Raw genomic sequence first — 11,916 nt, forward strand, 5'->3', positions numbered from 1 at the left:
TTTAGGCCCACAAAGATAGGATAGATAATAGAGTATTTTTCTTAATTTGCCAAATGTAAAGACTAAATACTGTTACTATAATTCTTGCTTGATAACTGTTTTGTTATATGTAATTTTATTATGTTAAAGTTAAAACTTTCCTTTTTAATTAGAGAGAAAAGGAGAGATGACATGGGATGTCCTTCTGTATATGTATTGCTTTGATTGGTTGACGAATAAAGCTGTTTCAGTCAATGGCTTAGCAGAGTAAAGACAGACAGGAAATCTGAACAGAGATATATAGAGAGAATAGGCAGGGTCAAAGAGATGCCATGTTGCTGCCAAAGGAGAAGGACATCAGAATCTACTGGTAAGTCACAGCCTCGTGGGGATACACAGATTAATAGAAATGGGTTAATTTAAGATGTAGGAGCGGGGCTGGAGAGATGGCTCAGAGGTTAAGAGCACTGGCTGCTCTTCCAGAGGTCCTGAGTTCAATTCCCAGCAACCACATGGTGGCTCACAACCATCTGTACTGACATATGGCGCCCTCCTCTGGCATGCGGGTAGAGGCAGAATGTTGTATACATAATAAATAAATAAATTAAAAAAAAAAAGATGTAGGAGCTAGCTAGGAATACACCTAAGCTATTTGCCAAACAGTGTTATAGTTAATATAGTTTCTGTGTGATTATTCAGGTCTAGGTGGCCGGGAAACAAATAAGCGGTCTCTGTTTACAAATCACAATATTTCATTCCCATCTTAAACAAATCACAAGACAATAGTTTATTCATTCCATTAGAGAATTAGGTAAACTTCATATTACAAAACCAAAGTAAGTATAATTTTGAAGAATTAGAATATCTTCAAGAAACCAGTTACAGTTTAACTGAAGTGGATGTGAACACAGGGTTGGTGTCTACTGAGGAAGGTCATGTTGCTCTAATATATGAAAAGATAATGAGATACACTTTCTTAGTCATTGAGGAAGAAATTTTCTTTCTTGACAAGCTGGTACTATTTCTTTTTTGTAGCTCTTTTCCCTTCTCCTTTCTTTGGTTTCACCTTTCCACGGAGCTTCTTTAGACGTCTTTGCTCATCCTTAAAATCCTGATGCTCATCTCTTGATAAAGGAGGAAAGAGAAAAAACAAAAAATTGTTTACTACAGCTATGTTTACCACACCAGAGAAGTACCAATCTAGAGCTGTTCTCTTAGGCTGTTGAGCATGGCTTTTTAGGGCATGTGCTTAGTTTGGTGAACAGAAAGTATATCCAACATATAGACTGGCTGGGTTGTAAGAATTCAGATGTCAGTTTTCCTTCACAGACACAATACTACAAAGAGTAGTATACTTCCAGGTGAGACCAAGTAAACCTATGTAACTATGAGATACACCATCCAACATTTCTCTATATAAAATAGGTATATATAAATATCTTGGGTTAGATGCCCAGTATCTAAAAACAAACAAACAAACACCCCAAAAACAAAACCTAAAAAAAAAAAAAAGACTAAACATTGAGAGGAGTAAAATTTGGACAATAGCAGGCAGATCTTTGTAAGGCTAGCCTGGTCTATAAAGTGAGTTCCAGGACAGCCAGAGCTACACAGAGAAACCCTGTCTTGAAAAACAAAACTTGAATATAATTTTCAGTAGCTACACAGAGATCCTGATTGCCCTAGGAATCAGCGTCTACTAAAAATGGGCAGTTCTGCAGAACACCCTGCATGGCAGTGAATGCCCCATACGTAAAGGCTGTTGGGAAAGGCTCACACAGATGGACAGCAAATCAAGATAAGCCTTCTAGGGGTCACAGCAGCCAGGACTAATTACACATGTGGGCAGCGCAGAAGGCGAAGAAGGCTACAACTGTATCATGTCTACATCCTAAGACTAAATACCCCAAAACGTGTAAACACATGTAAGCCATGGGACCCATGGAAACCTGGTTTTAAAACACAGCTCCACCAGACAAACACGAGCTCTGTAACTTTGGATACGAGACCTCGCTCTCCCACTGCACCTTAGTTTCCTCCTCTGTAACAGGGAGCAATAATGGCCTATGGATTGAATATACATTATTCAATGGATTTAATAAAATGGGCTAAATATATTAAAAAGGGATGCTTTGCTGGGCCCAACTAAACTATTTTTTTTAAAAGATTGATTTTATAGAATTTGATATCTCATTCTATGAACATGATGGACAATACAGCACAGACCTCCTTGGGGTTAGCTATGACTGACAAATAATTATCAATATAACCATAACAATTCATCCAAAATAGATGTCAGATCATGTTGTCCAAACTCTGTTGTCCAGGGCAAAAGTCCTGTTCTTTACCACAGCACTCACAGACCCCTGTGACCTGCCTCCTGTCTCCCAGTTGGTCCCTTAGCCCAAACTATTCCTGGGCCATTGCAGGCACAATCCAGCCTCAGTAAGAGAGGCCTTTGTTCACTCGTCTCTTTCCCACAAGCTCTTCTACAGGTCTCACCGGGTTCACTCATTACCCACGAGCCTCAGCCTAAACCTCAATCTCCTCTCTGGGGCTGACCCTGACTGCCCTGTTTAAGGCTGTTACCATGCCTATTCCCCAGATCACCACAGGCTCTGTCAGCACTCTGGATCCTGCTTAGCTAGTTCCGTCCCCGTCACCCAGCATGTTCAACACTGTCACAAAACATATCATATTATTCATTACATCATTTTTCCATTCTTCAATCCCTCACTGTTTCTGCCCACCACCAAAAGAAAACTACAAAGGCTGCTAGCACAGCAAGGCAGCTTATTAACCGAGTGAATCAACTGTTTTGGTTGATTTTATTTCCCTCCCTCTTCTGCAGGCTTTTATATCAGACTTTATTGAAGGGATGTCTACATCCATCCTGTCTGATGCTACAGATGGCCATTGGAGGCATCATTTACCATAACTACTGACTAAACATATAAAAATAATTTTGCTTCTCAATGAACAACTAACTAAATATTTAGCATTTTTTCCCTTGTTCCCAAAGATAGCTGGGGCTTTGTTCTTCAAATAAATGAAGAACAATATCAAACAGACATATTAAAATAGTTGAATGTGATTTTGTTAGGGGTTATAATATTCCATGGGATCTGGCTTCTGATATTTTATTCTGGGTCATAATAAAATTAGGTTTTATTTTCTGAGCCAAGACTAATGGCAAAGGAGATAGTCCCTAGCAATTCTAGACACTCAAAAGTAGGCCATACATTATAATCTCTACTAATTTATTTTTTTTTTTTTTTTTTTTTTTTTTTTTTTGGTTTTTCGAGACAGGGTTTCTCTGTGGTTTTGGAGCCTGTCCTGGCACTAGCTCTTGTAGACCAGGCTGGTCTCGAACTCACAGAGATCCGCCTGCCTCTGCCTCCCAAGTGCTGGGATTAAAGGCGTGCGCCACCACCGCCCGGCTTCTACTAATTTATTAACTTAGAATATCCATTTGTTTTGTTTACTGTTGGTCCTTTAACATTCATCTTAAATACCTGTACATGGAAAGTACTTAAAAATATGTTGGATAAATGAATGCCAACCTTTAGCTCTCTGGAATGAGTACCATGCTGTACTATTTATTTTATATTACAACAAACGGTAGTAGTTAGGAGTTAGGACATGTTATATTTTAAAGATGGTATACAATTCAATTTAATAAAATATACTATTTTAGTTCTTCTTAAATTTTTTTAAAAGAAAAACGACCATCTTGGTATTTTATTACTATTTTTTTTTTCTACAAGGGTCCTAGGCACTCACTTCTTAGACCTACCAAACAAACAAAACACAGTATTAAGAGTTATGTGATTTATAAATTACCATTAAAAGTGAACTACAGCTTATCAAAGTCAAATTAATATACCAAGGACACAAAATCAAAATGCCAGAAGTGAGTAGGCGGAGTAAGAATGTCAACAAAACTGCCACCAGCGGAGAATGGAGGCTCCCACACACCCAGTAAGAGGCAGATCAGGTGTGGGGCAGGGTTCTGTTCCTCTGTACCAACAATCAGCTGCTCTGGCAGGCATGGTGCTTGGTGCGTTTTATTCCTCTACGTTTTGGCCTACTCCCTACCCCCATCCTTTTTAGAGCACCCTTAATTAATGAGCAATTGTACGTCTCTCTATAGCTCAGTACAATTTGATGCTGGCTATGTTTTGGACATAATTCCAACAAGCAATTTTGAAAGAGCACCTACCCCCACACACGGTATCTTTTGATGTACCTGGACTCTGTCGTAAAAACCACAGAACTGTAGGGAGAGACAGGCTAATTGTTTTCCTTTGCTGCTCTGCTAACACCGCCTCTGACAAGCCCTATCTTATCTCTCCTCACCTGTAGAGGCCAAGGAAACGGAGTGTGCCCATGAGTGCAAAATACGTGTTGTGATTTGGATACCAGTCGTAAGTCTCTTTCTTTTTGGCCAAGGGCTGCTCCCTGAACATATTCACCACTTTCATGGACTTTGAATCGGTAGGCCTGGCCACTTCACCAAAGATTCGGGCACTTAAACGAGACATGCGCAGTGCATATTCTGAAAGCGAAGCCATTTCTTAAGCCGTGAGGTATAAGATTCCCTAGAGAAAAGGAGATTAATAGGCGAGCGTGAGAAATTTTGCACTTATCTGGTAACATTGTAGAAAATGAAACACAGAAAGCCACCCATGAATTACCGTGTTCCTTTGGCAAGATCTGCCCTGGAGTTGAGACATATCCACTCTGGAGCTACTTCTTTCCTCAGGCCTGTGGTTTTTATGTTTTGTGTTTATATACTATGTTGCTTTGGTGTATTGCCTTTCTTACAATTTGTGATTCAATAGGCTATTTACTTGTCGTCAAGTTTACTTATTTGCAAGCTGGATGAAGGGGACAGGGAAACAAGTTATTCTGCTATAGCATCGTTATTATACCTTCAGAAAACAACCACCCAGGCAATCTGCAGATAAATATGCTGACTGCTTGCCATCTAAAGGTGTAATCATGGCAGAGAAGTAATTATGCTGTTGTCTTTATTATCAGCCCTTTGAACACGGTTCTCCTCAAGGGCACCAGATGGCTCTGAGAACTGCTAATGAGTTATGAGGTCATTTGGCCTCTAGGTTACTGGATTGAATTCTGCCTAGCAACTGAAAGCCATTTGGGAAAAACAGACAGTAGTTCTATAGAAACAAAACTCAACAGCTCAAATAAGGATCATCAGCTTAAAAGATCTGTTATCCCTGAACAAAAGTCACCTAGGAATTATGATGCTATTCATCAGCCGTAATGCAGACCAACTCAACAGCACCTTTTCCTTCAGAGGTACAGAATGTAGAAACAGATATAAGAATGATAACTAGGGCATTGAAAATTATAGCTAATAGACAGAAAAAAAAACCCTACACATGGACATGTAAAAATCAAGAATGCTTCTGGGGGCTGGAGAGACAGCCTGCAGTGAACAGCACTTGCTGCTGCTCTTCCAGAGGACAGTTCAGTTCATGGCGCCCATGCTGGACTGCTCACAAGTGCCTGGAACTAACTCCAGCTCCATGGGATCTGATGCCTTCTTTTGGCCTCTGTGGGCACCACACTCAAATGGCATGGATTCACACAGACACAGACATAAGAAAAAGTGAAAAATATTTACCACCAACAATAAAAAGAATGCTTCTAGTAGAATAAACATGTCATCTCATCCCAGGCCAGATAGATGGGTTACTGTCGGCAGAATACGCTAATTTATATGAAATTTTCATGCCAAGATGAGAATACTTGCTGGCTAAAGGACTATTTGGGGGACAGTCTGGCTGAGAGAAAAAGGAGCTGGTTGTTTTTTTTTTTAATCTTTTTATGGTTTATTTAACTTTATTTTATGTGCATTGGTGTGAAGGTATCAGATCCCCTGGAACTGGATTTTCAGACAGTTGTGAGCTGCCATGTGGTTGCTGGGAATTGAACCTGGGTCCTCGGGAAGAGCAGTCAGTGCTCTTAACCGCTGAGCCATCTCTCCAGCCCAAGGAGCTGGTTTTTAAACATAAAAAAGGCATAAATCTATCTTGAAAAAAAACTGATGGAAGAACTGTACCAAAACCTCCCAAGGAGAAGGGTGCTAAAATAAAACAGCTCTTCAGAGTTTTTCACGTTACCCTTGCAAAGTCTGGTTCCATCAAACCAATACTTCAAAAATAAAAATGCCAGGAGTGTGGGAGGAAGAAAGAGCGCCAAGAAAACCACCTGCCACCTGCAGAGACAAGGTCCCACACACCTGCTGAAAGACAAGGCTAGGTGTAGGACACCTGATAAAACTTCAAAATAGTGCTCGCAAGAAATAAACTCAGTTTGCTTGAAGAAAGTTTTACTGCTATTTCAACAGAAACAGAAGAGAGGTTGACCTGAATCCTACTGTAGAATGTTAGCCTCAAACCATTTACCACCTTGAATGCCAACTGGATGATCTTGGGCCAGCAGTGCCACCCAAAGGCCAGCAAAGGCAGAAGAGTCAGAATGGAAGCCTCATCACGGGATCTGGGCTCGCTCAGCTTTCCTTGCTCCTCCTTTTTCACACACTTCTCTGCCATCTCTTGCTTGGCTGTGTGGCTGCAGATGGGCTTGGGCTGGTGCTATTAGAATGAGGGTTTCATTTTTATCAGGGGAAAAATGTCATGACCAGTTTAATATCAAAGTAGAAAATAATGACCGGCAGGCATCACAACCCTCCAGGGCTTTGCAGGTATCCAGAAGTCTTCAGAAGCAGCCATGTTTCTATGCACGCTTTTCTTTTGGAAGACCTTGAATCTTCTTCCAAACACAAGTTTGAAACAAACAAATTGCTTCTGCACTCTTTTCACTTGCCCTCTTTTGTCTAATTACCAGTATAATACAAGAATAGATTTCCATTGTAACTGCAGAAGATTTACAGAGATACTTTACGGCAGGCTGGGAACTATCATTTTGTTACTAGCATTTAAAGGAAAATAAATCTTGAATTCCCAATCACTTTATTCTTAAATAGAGGCTACAGTATGAGACCTGGCTTTGCATCCTGGCTCCGCCATTCTGTCTATTCTGAACTCTGCCTGTCTAAATTTGACTTTCCCTTTTCTCTGAAAAGAAAGGTTGCAGCAATACTGTGAGAAGTAGGGCAGCGATACTCAGTAAATGATGACTCAAAAAAGGAACAACTCTACACCTCTCCGAAAGCTTGGCGTTCGTGTGTTCACACAGACACATCTGTTGATTTCTCGTCCTCCCTTGAGAGAGTGCACACGCACACATGGTTACGCCTGATAAAATTTCAGGCGTAGCTGTGTGTGCTGGTTACCTGAAATGATACCTTCATTTACAAAGCCTGACGAGGGGGGTGGCGCTACCAGCTCCTTGGTAACCCAATAGGTAGGAAAGAGGGGAAAGGGCTCTCTAGAAACAGTCAAAGCCGGCACAGGATGCTAAGGTAATTCCATACTCACTTTGCAATGTAGTAGACAGGTGGGATATACGACCAGTAATAAGATCACATTAGAATCCATGGCAACACAGACCACAAAACTCATGTCCTGAAGTGACAAAGTCTTTATGACAAAGAAAGAGAATAAACCTCTTTAGACCCGAGACCCTGACTCAACCCCACTTCCAGCACCATGGCTTTAGTTTCTGTCCATAACACAGACACACATCCTAGTAAATGACAGAGGAACTTGGAAAAAAAAAAGTTTAAAAATAAAGGATGTGCTTTTTTTTTTTAAAAAATTGCATTCATTTATTTTGTGCCATGTTGTATGCAAGGATGTGGGCACACCTGTGCTACAATACACAATGGAGGTAAGAGGGTAATTTAGGGTTCTTCTGCCATAAGGGCCTCTGATACTGAACTCAGGTCATTAGATTTGTCTGTGGTGTCTTTATCTATTGAGCTATCTCACTGGTCTGAGGAACTTAAAGTACAGACAAACACACAAATAAACCAACACAGGCCAGGTGTGGCCTTGAAGCCTAGCACGGGCAGGCGAATCTCTGTGAGTTCAAGGCCAGCCTGTTCTAAGAAGTTTTCAGCCAGCCAGGGCTATGTGGAGAGACCTCATCTCAAAACAAAAACACAAGCTAACCAAGATTGTTTTCTGTAGCTACTAGTCCTAAGACTAACACATTGCTGTTTTTTTTCCCCCCCATCTCCAACTTTAAATAAAAAAGAAAGAAAAAATAAGACCCAAAAGATGGCTTAGCAGCTTAAGGTGCTTGCCACCTGGCCTGCGCTCTGAGTGTGATCCCTGGAGCGCACATGGTGAAAGGAGAGAACTGACTCCCCCAAGATACCTTTGCATCTTGACACACACACACACACACACACACACACACACACGTAAAATAAAATTAAAAAAATTAGGACTTTTCAAGATCTTAGCATGCTTTCTTACAGGATTTCAACTTTATGGAAGAATATGACTTTTAAAAATGACATCAAGTCAAATAATTTACATGTCAATTAGATTTTAATTCATATATAATTATCCTAGGAGTTACATAATAGTGTGAAAAATTTTAATTTCTAAAAATTTATGTGGGTGGATCTGTGTGAGTATGTGCATGTGAGCACAGGGCCTGAGGAGGCAAGACGGTGTTGGATCACCCAGAGTAGTGGTTCTTAACCTTCCAAATGCTTCAACCCTTGAACACAGTTCTTCATGTTGTGCTGACCCCAAACTAAAATTTAGTTGCTATTTCATAATTCTAGTTTTGCTACTGTATTGAATCGTAATCTAAATTTTTGATATGTGAGCCCCAAAGGGGTCACAACCCATAGACTGGGAACCGCTGCTCGAGACCGAGACCAGTGTTAGAGGCAGTTGTGAGCCACCTGACACAGGGACTCAACTTGGGTCCTGTGCTAGAGCAATATGCACTATTAACTGCTGAACTATCTCTCCAGCTCCCTAATTAGTCCCCTTGAAACGTCATGTTTCTTTAAATGTGAACGAAATAAAAATACAGTTATGGAGAAAATGATTGTTAAAAATGAGAAACAAAACCAAATTACTTAAATATGTCAAGGAAAACACATTAAGCCCACATCTGAAAATTCAAAATTCCTTTATCTTTTTCCTTTGGTATAAAAAGGCAAGCTTCTTATCTTTCTGATGGGTCTGATTTGTTCCATTTAGTTACAGTGTATGCAGGTCAGTGGTTACCATCAGGTTCCCATTTGTTCTCTGCCTTATTTTTGGAGACAAGGTCTTTCATCGTACCTAAAGCTCATGGATTGGGCGAGACTGGCTGAGGAGTGAGTTCAGGCTCAGCCTCCCAAGCAAAGGTCCCTGAGATTCCAGCGCTTTTGTTTTGTTGTTGTCTGTTTTTATTAAACGTGGGTACTGGGGATACAATTCAAGTACCCATGCATGCACGGTAAGCCATAGGTCCCACCCATAGGTCCATTTCTCCAGCTTCTAGATTTGATTTAAAAGATCAATTCTAGTTCGGTAGCTGGCTTTGGATTAGGTTTGCTTTTCCTTTTTGAAAGGTGAAGTGTGCTGTCTCTGAATTTGTAAACCGCTTGTTTAGATCATGCATTTCCCTGGAAGCTTTCTTCAGTTCCTCAAAGCAGAGTACAGAGTGTACCGAACTTGATGTAGAAAGGTAGCTAGGATCCTTTCTATGCTTTTACATAAAAGTCATGTTGTTGTTGCCGTCCTTGTCTGCCACTATACTCTCCCCAAGTAAAATGAAGACAGTCATATGGTCTTCCTGGATTGTGAGATTGATGCAAAACTGAAGGCAGGGTGCCTGCCCAATCACGACCCAAGGAACGCACATGTGCTGTTACTGAGAAGCAACCTAATCAGAACGAGTGTTTAAAAATTGGTGCCAACGATTTCACTAGGTCACAGGGCAAGAACGCCACTGAATAGATATTAACTTTATTCCGTTCATTATGGACCACTCATATTCTCCGCTGTCTGATTCGGTCACTACTCAGGTGATGGAGCTGGAGCGGTATCATACATTTTCTCAAGTACCATTTTAATTGCATTTATAAAAACTAGCAACAAACACAGTCTGCACCTCCCATACAAAACCACAGTGTTGAGGGCGGGCTAACTGGGGGACAGGAAGTGCATTCTTGGTTGGTTCAATTCCCCACAGGACGCAGGGAAAGGCCAGGGTGTTTGTGTGGGGTACACGTGGGACGTCCGGGCGGGCCCCTAACGGACTCGTCTGGATCCAGGCAAGCGACCAGGAGAGCTACCTGGGTTGCCCCACACCGCCGCCGCCCTCGGCTGCGACCCCGACTGTCCGCGCGCCTTACCTGCGTCTGACCTTGCTCGCGCGCGTCCCGGAAAGCCCGCCCCCCGCCCGCCCGCCCCCAGCTCCGGAGAGCAGGGGAGAGGCGGAAGCTTGGCGGCTAGAGCGGAGCCACGGACAACCCGGAACTACTAGGGTTCCCTGGGGGGCCGGGCCTCGGGTGACACCTAGCGGTCTGGCTTGCTCGGCGCCGAGGGCCTCCGCCGGTGAGAAAAGCTGTGTGGTTGGTTCTGAGAACGAGGCTGGCTCGGCTTTCTCAGAAGGTTCTGGAGGGCTCGCAAGCTTCATTTTGTTGAGAATGGCCACGGCGCTGCATCCATCGTCTCTGAAGCTACTTGCTCTTTGATAATAGAAAGAAATGCAGTGTTTTTCCTTTCTCATTGTCTTTTCTTTTTCTCATGTCCTATGTGCTCCAAAGATACTAGTTGATGCTAGATCGGAGTCTTTTTGAGCCTCTTTGGAAGATTCCTTTGTATTAGGCAAGGGGTTATCTTTGAAGCTGTATTTCTCTCTTCTGGGCGCAGTGATGGAACTGCCGGGTGGAAGATAAACAGGGGCGGTAGCATGGAGAGAATTGTGTCTTGGAAGACAGTCCAGGTTATGATTCTCCTCTTACAGTTGGACAAGCTCTTGTAAAATTCTGCTCCCAACTGAACATGGCGGACAATGAAGGCTGATGAGAAGCCAAGGACAGTGGCACTAGGTTTCGATCCTAATACATGAACTGACTTTGTGGGAGCCTAGCCTGTTTGGATGCTTACCCTCCTGGACCTGGATAGAAGTGGGAGGACCGTGAACTTCCCGCAGGGCAGGGAATCTGGACTGCTCTTCATTCTTGAGAGGGAGAGGGAATGGAGTGGGGGGAGGGGGAGGGGGGAAGGGAATTGGAGGAGGGAAATGGGAAATGGGGAGGAGGCTGAAATTTTTTTTTCAACAACTAAAAAAAAAAAAAAACAAAAAAATAAAGAAAAAAATTCTGCTCCCAACTTTTTTCTTTAAAATGTTTTATTAGTTACATTTATTCATTCATTTTACATCCTGACCATAGTTTCCCTTCTGTCCTCTCCTTCCACCCCACCTCCCCACCCACTCCTCCTCTGTTTCTGTTCAGAAAGGGGCAGTGTTAGTATTTGGGCATCTGTACTGGCCTGCCCGTAGGGTCCTAACAGGATGCGTCCTCAGCGATAGCTAGTAAGAGCACCTCCTGTGCACATTCTCTATGTTCCTTTTTAAAAGGTGGGCCTGCCCACCTCCCATCGCTTTCTCTTTTTTCTCTTTCCCTTTCTCTCCTCCCTCTCTTTTTCTTTTCCGCCACTCTTGTCTCCAGGGACTTGTCTCTGCCTCCCTCTCTGTCCCCTTCTCTACTCCTTCTCTCTCCTCTTCCAATAAATCTCCAGTGTGAGCTTTGTATGGCATGACTTCTCTTCTAAGCTTTTTTTTTTTTTTTTAAATTACTACGGGCAGGCTTCCCATTGGTGTCAACAAAGTACCGCATATCAAGTTGAGTAGGACTAAGCTCCTCCCCACGTGTTAAGGCTTGGTAAAGCAACCCATTATGAGGAATAGGTTCCCAAAAACCTAGTCAGGGACAGGCTCCGCTTCCACTGCTAGAAGTCCCATAAGAAGACCAAGCTATAC

General features: G+C 42.3%; 1 protein-coding gene across 5 annotated transcripts; it reads right to left on the bottom strand.

The window, feature by feature from the left end:
* Positions 1 to 742: 742 nt before the first annotated feature.
* Positions 743 to 10,389, bottom strand: Mrps33 (mitochondrial ribosomal protein S33). 5 transcript variants are annotated; one of them, XM_041634979.1, is made up of 4 exons: positions 7,452 to 7,553; positions 4,677 to 4,859; positions 4,339 to 4,580; positions 743 to 1,103 (listed from the first exon to the last, which is right to left on the bottom strand). In XM_041634979.1, exons 3-4 carry the CDS (start codon positions 4,551 to 4,553, stop codon positions 998 to 1,000), a joined length of 321 nt encoding a protein of 106 aa, XP_041490913.1. In that variant the 5' UTR covers positions 4,554 to 4,580; positions 4,677 to 4,859; positions 7,452 to 7,553; the 3' UTR covers positions 743 to 997. The 5 variants fall into 5 exon arrangements, with proteins under 5 accessions (XP_041490913.1, XP_041490914.1, XP_041490912.1 ...); XM_041634980.1 differs by lacking the exon at positions 7,452 to 7,553 and adding an exon at positions 6,420 to 6,545; XM_041634978.1 differs by lacking the exons at positions 4,677 to 4,859; positions 7,452 to 7,553 and adding an exon at positions 10,283 to 10,389.
* Between the last annotated feature and the right edge of the window lie 1,527 nt (positions 10,390 to 11,916).

Source organism: Microtus oregoni, unplaced genomic scaffold, assembly GCF_018167655.1.
Source record: "Microtus oregoni isolate MIOR12 unplaced genomic scaffold, Mior012 000046F_ref0000063, whole genome shotgun sequence".
Classification (NCBI taxonomy): domain Eukaryota; kingdom Metazoa; phylum Chordata; class Mammalia; order Rodentia; family Cricetidae; genus Microtus; species Microtus oregoni.